Source organism: Ornithorhynchus anatinus, chromosome X2 (assembly GCF_004115215.2).
Source record: "Ornithorhynchus anatinus isolate Pmale09 chromosome X2, mOrnAna1.pri.v4, whole genome shotgun sequence".
In the NCBI taxonomy this organism is placed as follows: Eukaryota; Metazoa; Chordata; class Mammalia; order Monotremata; family Ornithorhynchidae; genus Ornithorhynchus; species Ornithorhynchus anatinus.
In genome coordinates, this window is record NC_041750.1 from 11,745,079 (window position 1) to 11,759,276 (window position 14,198).

General features: G+C 54.7%; 1 protein-coding gene across 9 annotated transcripts in view; it reads left to right on the plus strand.

Annotated features, from left to right (window-relative positions):
• Positions 1 to 14,198, plus strand: part of UNC13A (unc-13 homolog A) — an 83,511-nt gene that overhangs the window by 60,486 nt on the left and 8,827 nt on the right. For 3 of the 9 annotated variants that reach the window (XM_029053199.2, XM_029053204.2, XM_029053201.2), the window contains 11 exons: positions 625 to 702; positions 1,000 to 1,088; positions 2,652 to 2,804; positions 3,222 to 3,345; positions 4,968 to 4,973; positions 8,346 to 8,384; positions 9,320 to 9,349; positions 10,886 to 10,942; positions 11,440 to 11,520; positions 11,968 to 12,115; positions 13,959 to 14,015. In XM_029053199.2, the coding sequence (XP_028909032.1) occupies positions 625 to 702; positions 1,000 to 1,088; positions 2,652 to 2,804; positions 3,222 to 3,345; positions 4,968 to 4,973; positions 8,346 to 8,384; positions 9,320 to 9,349; positions 10,886 to 10,942; positions 11,440 to 11,520; positions 11,968 to 12,115; positions 13,959 to 14,015 (862 nt within the window). The remainder of the gene's footprint in view (positions 1 to 624; positions 703 to 999; positions 1,089 to 2,651; positions 2,805 to 3,221; positions 3,346 to 4,967; positions 4,974 to 8,345; positions 8,385 to 9,319; positions 9,350 to 10,885; positions 10,943 to 11,439; positions 11,521 to 11,967; positions 12,116 to 13,958; positions 14,016 to 14,198) is intronic. The other 6 variants (XM_029053202.2, XM_029053205.2, XM_039910495.1 and 3 more) reach the window with 4 other exon arrangements.

Sequence of the window (14,198 nt, forward strand, 5' to 3'; positions counted from 1 at the left end):
TCACCCTGCTTCCTGCATTCATTCATTCATTCATTCAATCATATTTATTGAGCGCTTACTGTGTGCAGAGCACTGTACTAAGCGCTTGCAAATTACAATTCGGCAACAGATAGAGACAATCCCTATCCAACAATGGGCTCACAGTCTAGAAGAGGGAACCTGAGGACACCAGAGTGGGGAACTGAAGCCCTTGTGCCCAGGGTGGCACCTGATTTCCCCCCCAACCCTGACCCCTGGACTGGGTTGGGGCTGAGCTGCTTTAAGTTTCAGAACTTCTCCATTGTCCCAGTCTCCCCAACCTCATTACCCAGGACCCACCTCAGACCCTGAGCGGCTGAGAGCACTGGATTCGGAGGGTTAGGATGCCTAGGTCCTGTTCCCAGCTCCATTGCCCAATTGCTTGTGACCTTGGAAACAAACATTTTTCTCCCCATGAGGCTTAGATTTCCCCTTCTCTGCCAAGGAAATCTCAGTGTCTCTCCTTTCCCTGGCATCCAAGGAGATGAGGAGGTTTGAGGGGCTCTGGGGACCTGAATGGCTCAACTGTAAAACTGAAGGATGGATGCGGGGCGAGGAGGAGGATGGTGGATCGTTCCTGACCCCACTACCACCTTGTCCCTGCAGCCCTGCATCCTCATGAATAACACTCAGCAGCTCCGGGTGCAGTTGGAGAAGATGTTTGAGGCCATGGGGGGAAAGGAGGTAAGGCAGGTGGGGTGGAGGGAAGCTAAGGGAATTGGATGGGTTGGGGGTGAAGGGGAAGAAGCTGGAAGAGAAGGGAGCGGAGCAGAGCAGAAGTGATGAGAACGGGGGGAATGGAGCCAAGGGTTGATGTGGAGGAGGAAGATTGCCTAGGCAGACTGGAGCTGAATGGAAGAAAGAACGGGGTGGGGAGAGGGCCGGTGGGAAGAAGCTGAAGCTTTGTGGGGGAGCCAAGGATCACTGTGAGGGGCCGAGGGTCAATGTGGGTCCTCCTGACCACTGTCTTCCTTCCCCCAGTTGGATGCTGAGGCCAGCGACATCCTGAAGGAGCTGCAGGTGAAACTAAACAACGTCCTGGATGAGCTCAGCAGAGTCTTTGCCACCAGGTACCTGAGGCCCAGAGGAGGGGCAGGGGACATATGCTGTCTAGATTAGGGTGGAACAGTATTGGGGGTGGCTCCTGTTGGGTCATCAGAGTCATTCGGTCTTGTTCAGCCAGTCTTCGAACCCCCATCAGGCCAGGAAATGAGTGGCCTGCCCTGCCCAAGCCCAAGTCGAGCTCCCAAGCTGGTAGGGTTTGTGTCTGGTCAGGATTGGAAGGGGATCTCAGGTCTTGCTTCCAGAGGGGTACTGCTCAGGGGCTTCTGGGAAGTCTATATCCTTGGTGTGGAAGGGCTGATGGCCACATATTGGTTTTCTGAAACCACACACTTGCACACACACACACATGAGAGATGCTGAACTTTCCTCCTTTTTTCCCTGTTCTCTTTTGCTTTCCCCTCTCCCTGTCACTCTCCTCATCTCCTGGCAGACTCCTCAATTCTTCTGTTGGACTAACTAGATTTTCTTCCTTCCCTCTTACTTGTCTCTCTACTTATTTGTCCCCTTGTTGGTCCCCATTATCCTGGCTCTCTACTGTTTGTATTCTTGTCCTCTCCTGGTTCCTCTCCTCATTCTTTCACTCCCTGACAATCTCTCTCCTTCCCTCTCTCCCTCCTCCCTCTCTGTTCCTCTTGTCATTTTCCTTTATTCAACCACCCTACCATATATCCTCTTCTCTCTTTTTCTCTCTTTCACTCCCCCAGAGTCTCCCTCTTTCCACACTAGCTATGGCAGCTTGGTGGACAGTGTGAAGGTGTGGCAATCTCTGGGAGCCCTGATAGCTTTAGTCTGCCTTTCTGTTTCTGCAAGAAGCAGGGCCTTGTCAGAAGAAAACAGTCCATAGATAGCCAGGACAACCCCAAATGCTGAGGCGACCCTTTTCCCCAGCTTAGATATGCTATATATAGATTTGTGTGTGTGTGTGTGTGTGTGTTTGTTTTATGGTGTTTGTTAAGCGCTTACTATGTGTCAAACATGTTCTATGTGCTGGGGTAGGTACAAGTTAACTAGGTCAGACAAAATTCCTGTCCTGCATGAGGCTCACAACCTAAGTAGGAGGGAGAGCATGTATTTAATCCCTGTTTTACAGTTGAGAAAATTGAGGCACTGAGAAGTTAAGTGACTTGCCCAAAGTCACACAGCAAGCAATTGGCAGAGCCGGGCTGAGAATCCAGGTCCTCCAACTCCGAGGACCTTTCCGAGGCTCCTTTCCACTAGAACACGCTGCTTTGTGGCCATGTGTGTATATGTGTGTGTGAGGAGGATCCTGCTGTGTGTTGCAGCCCATGTCCCTGAGAGACAGAGTCTAAACAGCATCCCACCTTCCTTCCAGCAGGGTCTTTAGATCCATCAGCTCTCTGAGGTGCCCAGTTCTCTGTTCTCCCAATCTCCCCCAGTGCTCCATCTTGCCGAATCACATAGGTGCATCCTCGCTCTCCCTGGTTCTTCCCTGTAGTATCTTCATCCTCCATCCCTGCTGGTCAGGCTGAGAGGGTCCAGCCTCCTCCCCACCTAGTGGGTGGAGAGCCTTGGAGACCTGTGCTTGACACTCCCTTCCCGGTCCCCAGCTTCCAGCCACACATCGAGGAGTGCGTGAAGCAGATGGGAGATATCCTGAGCCAGGTAAAGGGCACAGGTAATGTGCCAGCCAGTGCCTGCAGCAGCGTCGCCCAGGATGCAGACAATGTCTTACAGCCCATCATGGACCTGTTGGACAGCAAGTGAGCAAAGGGGGATGTGGCGGCCAGGGTTGATCAAAGGACCAAGGACTGGGAAGGTAGCTGAGAGCAAGGGATCATGGGCTGGGAGTCAGAGACCAGGGGGTTCAGATAGTGGGATCTGGGGGTCAGGGGCATAGAAGATGCGGGTGGAGAAAGGTGGGGGGGGGACCACAGGAAGAGATGAAATTCTGGAGACAGTAAGGGGAATAGGGACACTCTGGGAAGGAGGAAAAGAGGCAGAGCCTGCTTTGGATCTCCATCTGCTAGCGCTGGAAGGGATAAAAAAGGAAAGGGAAGCCTGAGGACATACAGATAGGGGAAGCCGGCCCAGGGCTCCTTGCTCTGGCCTTCATCTCTCTCTCTCTCTCTCTCTCTCTTGCCCTCTCCTTTGCCACTGCTCCATCCTGCATTGCCCAGCTTGACCCTGTTTGCCAAAATATGCGAGAAGACAGTCCTGAAGCGGGTGTTGAAGGAGCTCTGGAAGCTGGTGATGAACACTATGGAGAAGACCATTGTCCTCCCACCACTTACTGACCAGACGGTGAGTCCCGCCTGCTGGGGCCTTGGGGACTGATCCTCAGTGCTGAAAGTGGTGTCCGGATCCCAGCTTCTCTGCAATTGGAGCTAGACCTCTCTGATCCTGACAGGAGAGAGGGAAATCGGGGGTGCCGGGGAACCGAGGGCAGCTGGGTCTGTTCTCAGGGACTGACTCTGGCTGATAGGAAGAGGCAGACACCACTGAGACTTTGGACAGAGAGACAGAGGCAGAGAGAGCCAGAGGGAGGATGGGGACAGGGGGTTTAACTTGAAGGGGTCATGTCCTGTGGGAAACCTGGATGGTGACACACACCAAACTGAGGATCAGAACTGTCACTCCATACACATATACACACACACACACACGCACAACTTCTACTTGGGCCAACCCTGGCACTGGGGAGTTGTTTGGGTGGGGGAGTCATTGAAGTGCCATTAAGTCCTCTGCTCAACCCTTCCAGGGCACTCTGAGATTGCCCCCTTACCCACTGCCACCCAAAGGTGAGAGGGTGGGGAGTAGGGGAGCTGGGTCAGTCAGAATTTCATCCCCATGTCGGGGAGGGGGAGCAATACCATTTGCTGCTCCACCACTGGGCAAGGAGACTCTGACTCACCTGGAAGCCTGGTCCCATTTCTCTGCACCTGGAGGGCCCCTCAAGTAAGCACTGCACATGGTGGGGCTCTGGCCTGGAGTCAGGTGGTGGGTTGGCTCAAGCTCTCAGCCTAGACCTCTGCTCAGTGATTCTTCCATATCCCACTTCAGAGGGGGCCGCATGACCTCCAGGAGCAGCCTTCTCTCCCTCCCCCAGCAGCCCATGCCCAAGCCAGATGGCCCTGGATACCTAGGTGGCTTACGTCGTTCCCTTGTCCCCAAGAACCAGGCCGGGGCCACTGGTGAATGGAAGTGTCTGGGTTGGGGGGAGGGGGTGGCAGGACCAGGATGTCCAGACCTGCGAGTGGAAGGAGAGATCAAACGTGACACCAGAACCAGGTCCCGCCATGGCTTCCGCCATGGCTTCCACCATTTTGCCTGTGGCAAAATGTGGTGGGGGACCATCTGTGGTATCACCTGACTCCCGACTGCCCGAGCAGCTGTGGTGGGAGGGGACCGCTCAACAGCTGATTGGGTGCATGCTGATCCCACCCATATGTTCCCTTCCCTCCATAATGTGACTACAGGAGTAAGCCTCAGAGCACAATTTCCTCTGCAAACTGGGCATCCCCTACCTTCCCTTCCTCCCTTGCTCCCCTTCTCTCTTTCCCCCCTCTCCTTCACTCCCTCCCTTCCCTTCCCCTCCCCATCCTGGTTCTCTCTGCTTCTCTCTCCTGCCCTGTGTTGTGTGATGGGGTTGGGTCAGAGATAGCACTGCCTAGCCCCACTGCCTAGTGCTGGCTGGAGATGGGGATGGGGAGGTCCCAGCTCTCATCCCCACCCAGCTGGGGAAGGTCCTGATGTAGAGGTAGAAGGCGGAGTGGGTTTTGCCCTTGGCATACTTAGGAAGCATGGCATGGAATGAGTAGGTGCCCCTTCCCCTCCCCTCCTCCCCTTCAAGACACTCACCTGTCACTTGTTCTCTCTGATTGTTCCTCTTCCCACCCCCCCACCCCCAACCCTGACCTCGGCAGATGATTGTAAGTACAGCAGCCGGTCTGTCTGTCTGTCTGTCTTTCTGTCTGCTCTGTGTTTGATCTTGGTCAGCCAGTCCTCTGTTTGTGTGGCTGCACTTTGCCCCCCTCCTCCCTCGTGGCACTCCCTCCTCCACACCCCGCCCCTGACCCTCAGTCTTGGGGTCCCTTCTTGCCCCATCCCTCCCACCCTGGTTGCTGAGCTGCTTGGTGTCAGCTGAACTGTTCAGCCTCAGGCCCCTCTGTCTGTGCCTGAGTTGTGCCTTGTGTTTGTCTTGGGGGTTGGGCAGTTCTGAGGGAGAACGGCTGGGAATAGAAGAGCAACAGCATTGGGGAGCGGCCCACCTCGGATGCCCGCCCTGAACATGCACCCCGTGGGCCCTCCTTTCCCACGGGACCCAGCCACGGTCCAGCCCCTGAGGCCTGCGGTCTCCGGAGCCGCCGCCCAACTACCGTTCCTGACCCCTGCTCTCTGCGGTGATGCTGTCTCACTATGCCCAGCTCTCGGTGGGAGTGGTGCCCACTGGTTGGCCCCAGGTTCACCCTCCCGGGGCTCCACCTAGACCACTCTGGTATCTTCCCCACAGGCTTCCCAGTTGGCCTGGTCCCGCCATGCCCCCAGAGGGCAGGTTGTCCCATCCTCAGCTCTCTGAGGTTGTGCCTTTGGAGATGCTTCCTTGTTTCATCTCTGTCTCTTCCTTCGGGTGAGAGCCTGTTCACCCTTTCAGTGGGACCCAAATCTGCCATCATCGTCGTCGTTGTCGTCGTCGTCTCCCTCCCCCCGCCCCACCCTGGTGAGCCTGCGCCGCCCTGCCACCCGACCTCCTAGGTGAGGGGTGCGACTGTGAGAGAAGTAGGGTCCTCCTAGAGTTCTATTCTAAGGCTGGACGTGCCCCCCCGACCAGCTCTTCTTGTCTTGGATCCCAGGTGTCGGGAGTCAAGGGGCAGCAGGGCAGGGGCTGGAGAGGCTGGAGGCCAGAACGGCAAAATGTCTGAGTCCTGGAGCTTACCCCCTTGGTCATTTCTGTCCCAGTCCTTTCCCTTGTCCCTTCTTACCCCAGCCTCTGTCCTTCTTCCTCCTCGGGCTCCTCAGCTCTGCGCCGTGGCCTCTGGGCATGATCCCTTAACTCTCTGTGCCTTTCACCCATGGGCTTTCTTCCCTGCCCCAGTCTGGACCTGGTTTCCAGGACCTACTGCCCCATCTGGATTGATTCTCCCCCTCCTCACAACTTGCTGGGTTCCAGGGGAGCTGATGACAAAGGTACAGCCAACAGGCTCCACTCTGCTCTCCAGAGGAGCTGATGCCCTCCGGGCAGCAGAGGGCAGGACTGCCCGTCTTGGAGGGCCTAAGAGGCTTAAAGGAAATCCAGGAGAAGCAAGCTGAAGTCTTGCTATGGAGTCTGGAGGTTAGAGGGCTTTGTCCCACGTGCCTGGGAGCTGGGCCCTGCCCCCACCAGCTCCCTTGCTCCCCACCTAACTAAGGAGCCGACGTCTAGTGGGACCTTCTCTTACGCTAGCCCCTAGCCCCCCAGCCCAGTCCCCTATTGGATATGTGGCAGAGATGGGGGAAGGGCGGTGTCCCTGTCCCTTAACACAGTGTGCTTCCCTCCATCTCACACACACACACAAACACACACTCATCCAGCCTCACACAAACACACACACACACACACACACGCACAGAGTTCCAGGTTGTGTCTGCATCCTGGGGGCTTGCAGTTGAATCACCTACTTGCTGCATGGTTCCAACCCCCACCTTCTGGCAGGCTCGTGGAGAACACTCCCTTCCCTTTCTGGTTCATAGGAGCTGCTTCCTGGGTTCAGGGGTCCCAGAGTCCCACAGTGCAGGACAGGGCCACCCAGGGGAGATGCTGCCAGCCAGGCAGAACTGTTGCTGCCCCTGCTTCAGAGGGGACTCGGGGATGGGACAGTGATGGAGCCACACAGGCAAGCTTCCCCCAACACCGGGTCTGCTCTTGCTGAGTGAGTGGTCTCCACCGTATGTTGTAGAAATGAAAATCATTATTCTGGGAGAAGAATTCAGTGTGAGGCAACACATTCAATTGCCACAGATCCAACCTGGCCGTTTATGTGTATCTGTCTTGTGCGTACTTGTGAGGGTGTTTCTGGGCACGCATATCATCTACAGCAGTTATTGAGGGCCTACAGGGTTCAGATCAATCAATCAATTGATCGTATCTACTGAGTGCTTACTGTGTGCAGAGCACTGTACTAAACGCTTGGGCGAGTACAACGGAGGAGATAGACGCATTTCCTGCCCACAAGGAGTTTACAGTCTAGAGGGAGGGAGAGACATTAATATAAATAAATTACAGATAGGTACACAGTGCTGTGGGGCTGAGGGTAGGGTGAATAAAAGACGTAAATCCAAGAAGATGCAGAAGAGAGAGGGAGAAGAGGAAACGGGCGCTTAGTCAGGGAAGGCATCTTGGAGGAGATAGGATTTTAATAAGGCTCTGAAGGTGCCTGCTGTGTGATCTTGGGGAAGTCACTTAACTTCTCTGTGCCTCAGTTTCCTCAACTACAAAATGGGGGTTCAATATCTGTTCTCCCTTCTGCTTAGAATGCGAGCCCCATTTTGGACAGGGATTGTATCTGGCCTGATTAACTTGTATCTACCCCAGTGCTTAAACAGTGCTTGACACATAGTTAAGTACTTAAATACCATAAAGAAAAAAAAGAAAGGTGGGGAGAGTGATGGTCTGTTAGATATGAGTGGGAGAGGGATGTTCCAGGCCAGAGGCACACGTGGGCGAGGGGTCAGTGGTGAGATAGATGAGATGGAGGTGCAGTTAGTAGGTTGGCCTCAGAGAAGCAAAGTGTGTGGGCTAGGTTGTGGTAAGAAATCAGGGAGGTAAGATAGGAGGGGGAGAGCTGATCGAGTGCTTTAAAGCCAATGGTAAGGAGTGGAACACTGAACTAGGCACTTAGGAACACCCAGAAGAAGTAAAGGACATGGTCTCTGTCCTGGAGAAGCCTTCAATCTAATGAGACATGTTCTGATTCACATAAATATCCACACATACATTTATACAGGTTCCTAAACTGTAAGTTCACAAGCGCACATGCATCCCACATGGGCCAAGTCACGCGCATTATAGCATACGTTTTCCTGATCATGAGTAAGGTCTATCAGGAGCGACACCCGCCCCCCCTGCCCAGCCTTCTAGAGGAATTGGATACTGGGCTCTCACATGCACACCCCCTGCACTCATGTGCGCTCACACACACACACACACACACACACACACACACACATGCAGCAGATAGGGACTCCTCCTTCCTCCCCTGCCCCTCCCTCCTTACATACTTGATGCCTGTTTGGACATTGATCAACCTGTGATGTTGCTTCCACAGGGAACGCTCTTGAGAAAACATGGCAAGGGATTAGAGAAGGTAACGAGGCCAGTAATGGCCAATGCTGGACCCTGGCTCTGCTTCACCTCAACTTAGAATCGAGCCTTGCTTGTGGATGTGGCGGGATGTGGTTGTGCATGTGTGAGAGTGTAAGGAAGTGTATTTGTGAAGAGAGGCCACATGGCCATGGAAGGGTGTGAGTGCGGAAACAGGAAAGTAGAGGTGGGGGGGTGAGGGGGGTGTTGGGTGGAAAAGAACAGTGCCAGTTTGGGTGGCTCTCCAAGTCCTTCCTGGGAGTCTAATATCTGGCCCTGCCTGGGTCTGCCCCTATCCCTGTCCATGGGGACAGGACCAGAGGCCTATTTCTCCTGGTGGAGAAACAAACCTAGAGTGAAAGCTGCAGGCCCCAAAACTTGCACTGGCACCAGGCTTTGAAGACTGCCATGTGCCCGGTGGGCACCCCAAAACTTGACTTGCCTAGGACTTCTCAGAACCCCAGGCAACTGAGAGTTCAGGCCCCCCCTCAGCTATGAAAATAGCCCTGAAACTCAGACTAAGGGACAGTCTGCCTGAGACTTTTCCTGACACAGAAATCCAGACCAGGGTTTTACTGCTGCCTTCAAACTTCCCCCAGCCAGAGTAACAGATGAGATTAGAGCCCTTAGGGAATCATTTCCCTGCTTGCCGGGCTCAGAAATGAGCTGGGAGAGAGACCCAAATCAAGGCATAGGAGTCCTGTGAGACCTGGACTAAGTTGCTAGCCCTCTCTGGGCTTGAGGTGGAACAGTGGGAGACCAAAGCAGTTCTAGAGCAGCCAGGGTGGGGGAGTGGGTGCCTGTGGAGTTGAGTGGAGGGAGAGTGAGAGTGAATGGGGTGGTTGTAGGTGAGTGGAGAGAAAGGGGACTGGAAGGGCTGGAGGTGGGGTGGATTCCTCCTCAAAAGCAATGAAAACTGAATTCCCATTTTCTCCACAGGGCAGGGTGAAGCTTCCCAGCCACTCAGACGTAAGATCTTGCCCTCTCACTCTGTCTGGCTTCTCTCTTTATATAGCTCCCCCATCCTGTGCCTCTTTGCCTCTGTTGTTCTCTCAGTCCATTGTCCTGTGCTTTGGTCCTCTCTCTCTCTTCCTCCCTCCCTCCCTTTCTCCCTCTCTCTCTCTCTTTCACCCACTGCCCAATCCCTCTGGGGAGAGTCCGGGCCCTCCCTGTGCTGTACTGTCTGTTGGTCTTTGTTCTGATCTTTGATCTTGTTCCTCTTCTTCACTGTCTTCCATCTGGCTTCCCTGCTGCAGCCCCAGGTCTCTGGGAGAGGGTGAGGGAGGGGAGTGGAAGGGCTCATGGCAGCCACTGGGACTGGCAGAGTAGGGGCAGCCTCTCGGGGATGGAGCCAGCTTTCCGAGGGGGCTCCTGGATGCCCTCTTTGCCCTCGAGGTGCCATGGCCTCCATGCCCCTTGGGCTGGTTCCAAGAAGAAAGGGTGTTCCCTGGAACCACATTCCATGGCCTATGGCTACCGTATGGGATTTGGGCATCTGGACTAGTCAGTGGGGGCAACTAAGAGCCCCAGAGACCATTCCCCTGCCTTCAGACCCCAGCCCCAGAAGATGGTTTTCTCCAGGAAAGGAGACCCTATGCCCTCCCTTCCCGGGGTTTCCCATCTCGCTGTTGGGCAGTTCTTCCTGAGGCCTAAGTTCCTTCCCACCTGGGGCTCCTGGACCAGGTGAGACAGTGGCGTGTGGCCGAGACCCTGTCTTCCTGTCTTGAATCTTCCCCATCTGGACCCCCAGGCCTCCTGGCTTCTTTCTGTTGCTTCTTTTCCCCTGCCTACCCCCACCCCCTAACCCACCATGTGCTATTTCTCGTCTCTGTTTTCTCTTGTCTCTGGCTTGAGTTTCCTGGGGCTCAGCCAGGTGGGAACCTGGGAGTTGTGTTGGGAGGGACCCCGGAATCTCGCACTCTTAGGGAGGAGTGGAGGATAGTCTTGAAAACCCCAAATGGAGGGAGGGCGGGAGGGGGGCATGGGTGAGCATTGTCAGCACCAAGGTGAGTGAAAGATCCAGTCCAATAATGACAGCCAAGTTAGAACCACGGGGGAAGCCATCTCCCAGGGACAGGAAGCGAACTCACTTTCATTCCAGTTGACTCCAAGACTCTGGCCTGGGATTGGGGCTTTCCCTCCTGGGAACTTGGGTACCTGAGAGAAATGGGAGTTGGTCTCAACAAGCTGGAATCTACTGGGAAGTGCATCCTCCCCTAGGCAGCTGGCAGGCGGGGGTCAACTATTGCTGGGCCCAAATTCTAGGGATCCAGCTGGGCCTCCCCTCCCTCAGTGTGGCTTTGCCCAGCTCCATCAGAGAATGAGCTGCCACCGGGCAGTAATCTGGCAAGCTCCCACTCCCCCTCCTCCCCCGACCCTGTCTGTTCACCATAGAGCCTGGGCCCAGGCTGGATGCAGTGCTCCCTGGGAGTGGACGTTACGGCTGGGGAAAGCGGCTCCTGGCTCACTCCAGGGGGGTGTCTGTTTCTGTTCTGGGCCCTACAGGGGACACAGATGATCTTCAATGCAGCCAAGGAACTGGGGCAGCTCTCCAAGCTTAAGGTGAGGAGAAATGGTGGGTGGGCGGGGTGAGCAGGGTGGGAAGGGAGTTGCCCGGTGGCTGGAGATGTCTGGGGTTCTGAAAGGAGTCAAATAGAATGGAGAGGGAGAGAAAGGAGAATGGGGAGGACGGGGGCGGTGCTGACCTTGGGAAGGTGCCTGAAGGTGCCAGTTCCTTTAACCTGCAGAGTCACGCTGGCTGCCCTGAGGTGCTGCTATAGCCCCTAACTCCAATTTCAGAAAATTAACCTTCACTACCCAGGAAAAGGCCACCAACCACCCCTCCCCCACAAATGGCCAGGACCACTTCCCCGTCCACCATGCGCCAGACTCTCTTCACCCTCACATGCCATGCCAGGCCCTGAGTAACATAGGGTAATACCTGGTTGTGCCTGCCTGTGCCACCTCTTAGCAAGTTAGTCCTTTCCCCACCTCCATGAAAAAGAGGATTCTGGAGCCTGGGTGGAAGCTAAGGGGGTAGGGTCTATCTCTCATCTCAGGACCACATGGTGAGGGAAGAAGCCAAGAGCCTGACCCCCAAGCAGTGTGCGGTGGTAGAGCTGGCTCTGGACACAATTAAGGTAATACCCCTCTCCTCTTCTCCTCGCCCCCACCCCCACCCCAGCCTCACCCCACCCACCCCACATCAGTCCCTGGGATCTGGGGTCTCAGGGAGACCCACAACAGCAGAGAGATGCCATTGAACCCTGCCCACCACACTGGGCCAGAACTTTAAACCTCCAACACCCATGCCCACCCCCACAAGAGCAACTCAGCCTGCGTGTGTCTCCAAAGGGTCAAGGCACATTGAGAGCCTTAAAGCCATTGTCATCGGCCACCATCAGTGGGTCCTGTGTGTTTCTCCATCCCATCCCATCCCCTATCTCTTCCCATTGTTTACTGCTCTTGACCCCACTCAGCCAGCCCTGCAGAGCATGTGGCTTCAAACAGCTGCCCCCAGGCTGAGCTAAGTCGGGCAGAGCTGGCCCCCCATCTCCCCACACTGAATCACCCTCTCTCCCCGGCAGCAATATTTCCATGCAGGAGGGGTTGGGCTGAAGAAAACCTTCCTAGAGAAGAGTCCAGACCTACAGTCCCTGCGTTACGCTCTGTCGCTCTACACTCAGGCCACTGACCTGCTCATCAAAACCTTCGTCCAGACTCAGTCCTCTCAGGGTAAGGGCTGTACCCGGGGTCCAGGGCGTGTCCCCTCAGGTCATGTGTTCTGGTGTCCCCTGATCCCCAACCCAGTGGCAGTGGGCTGAGCAGTGAGCCCTGGAGAGTGGGTGAGGAAGAAGGGGTGGGGGGCAGCGAAGGGGAGGGACTCATCTGATCGATGCCATCCTCCACCTGGAGTGTGCTCTGGGAAGGTGGGATGGGTAAGCCTCCCATAGCCAGCTCTTGGGGAGGCAGGTTCCTGCCCATTGAGAGTCAGTGGCTCCAGCTGGCAAGTTTAAGGTTTGTCATCCCCTTCTTGGGGAAGGACCAAGCTCAGGGCAGGTTCCTGGGCTCTACTCCCTGAGAGAGAAGGGAAAGCAGAGAAGAGGGGAAGTGGGAAGGGGGTCTTCTTGGCACAAAGAGAGACTGATGAAGCAAAAAGGAACTTCCTCAGTGCCAAGGGGATGCCAGGTCTGTTCTCTGTGCTTCTCAAATGTGTGGTGGGAAGGGGAGGGTTAGCAGCCATCAGGGTCTTTTTGTCTGACTCCTCTTTTTCTGCCTATATCTTGGTCTTCTGCCCATCTGTCTGAGTTTACTGCAGCTGGAAGGCTGGGAATGGGAGGGTCAGGGGCTGTATCTGCCACTAATAATAATAATAATTGTGGTATATGTTAAGCGCTTACAATGTGCCAAGCACTGTACTAAGCACTGGGGGAGATACAAGGTAATCAGGTCCCACATGGGACTCCCAGTCTAAGTAGGAGGGAGACTAGGTACTGAATCCCCATTTTGCAGATGAGGGAACTGAGGCACAGAGAAGTGAAATGATTTGTGCAAGGTCACACAGCAGGTACTTGGCAAAGCTGGGATTAGAACCCAGGCCCTCTGATTCCCAGGCCCGGGTTCTTTCCACTAGGCCATGCTGTTTCCCTTCGTTAGTGAGAAGACTGAGCCTTGGCCCTTAGAACCTGAGCTGAGAGCTTGGGGGATGGGGAGAGAGAACGTGACTACCCTTCCCTGTCCCTGAGACCAAAGGGGAGGAAAGATGAAGCAATGATTAGAGCGGGTTCCGGGGAGGTCGTCTTCCCGTGTTCTTGGATCAATCACTCATTGGTATTTACTGAGGGCTTACTGTGTGCGGAGCACTATATAAGCACTTGGGAGAGTACAATTCAACAGAGTAGACAGATGGGATCCCTGTTCACAAGGAGCTTACAGCTTACGGGAGGAGACAGTCATTAAAATAAATTACCAATAGGGGAAATGGGAGAACAATTGCTGCCCCTGGGGGAGACCTGGAGTCTAGTGAGCTCACCCCGAGGGTCTCAGTTTCCTCATCTATCAGTGACAGAAATTAGGATGACAAGCTAAGAGAAAAGAGGAGTTGAATCCTGGCCTCATGTCTACCAGCCTGAGAGGAAATAAAGCAGAAGGGATTGAGGTTAGGCAGAAGGACTTGTGGGATCCTAAGAGAGATGGAAAAAGCTTAGGCAGCCACCTAGAGGCAGGGGACTGGATATGATGATCTCTGGAGAGCCTTCCAGCCTGCGAAGCCTAAGACAATCCACAGCAACAGAGTCCTGGGCTCTATCGTTACTCTAACTTTCATCTCTTCCCATCATAGCACCAGGAGCTGGAGTGTGTGTCTGTCTGTGAAATCTGATGTCTCTCTCTCTCTCTCTCTTTCTCTCTCACTCTCCCACACCTTCTCTCTCATTTTTCTTCCCCTTCAATTCCCAACATTTTCCCCACCTCCTCGCACTGTTCCTCTGCCTCTCTCTGTCTCTGTCTTTGCCTGTTTCCATCTCTGGCTCTCTCTCTGGCACTCTCTCCCTTTCTTTCTCCTCTTACCTTTGACAAGTTCATGGTGGAAAAGGTATTAGGTTTACCCTTAGTGAAGAAATTTATCCTGAGAAGGGTACGTCTCTTCGCCCGACCGGATTCCCGCACTCTGTCTCCATCCTGCCACCCATGGCTAGTAAAAGTCATTCTCTAGCCCCAAAAGATGGGCAGGGGGGGTTGGGGGGGGGGGAATGACAGATGGATACACTCCTTTCTCCCAGAATCCACCTGGTCCCAGCTGCTCACTAGGTTGGGCTAG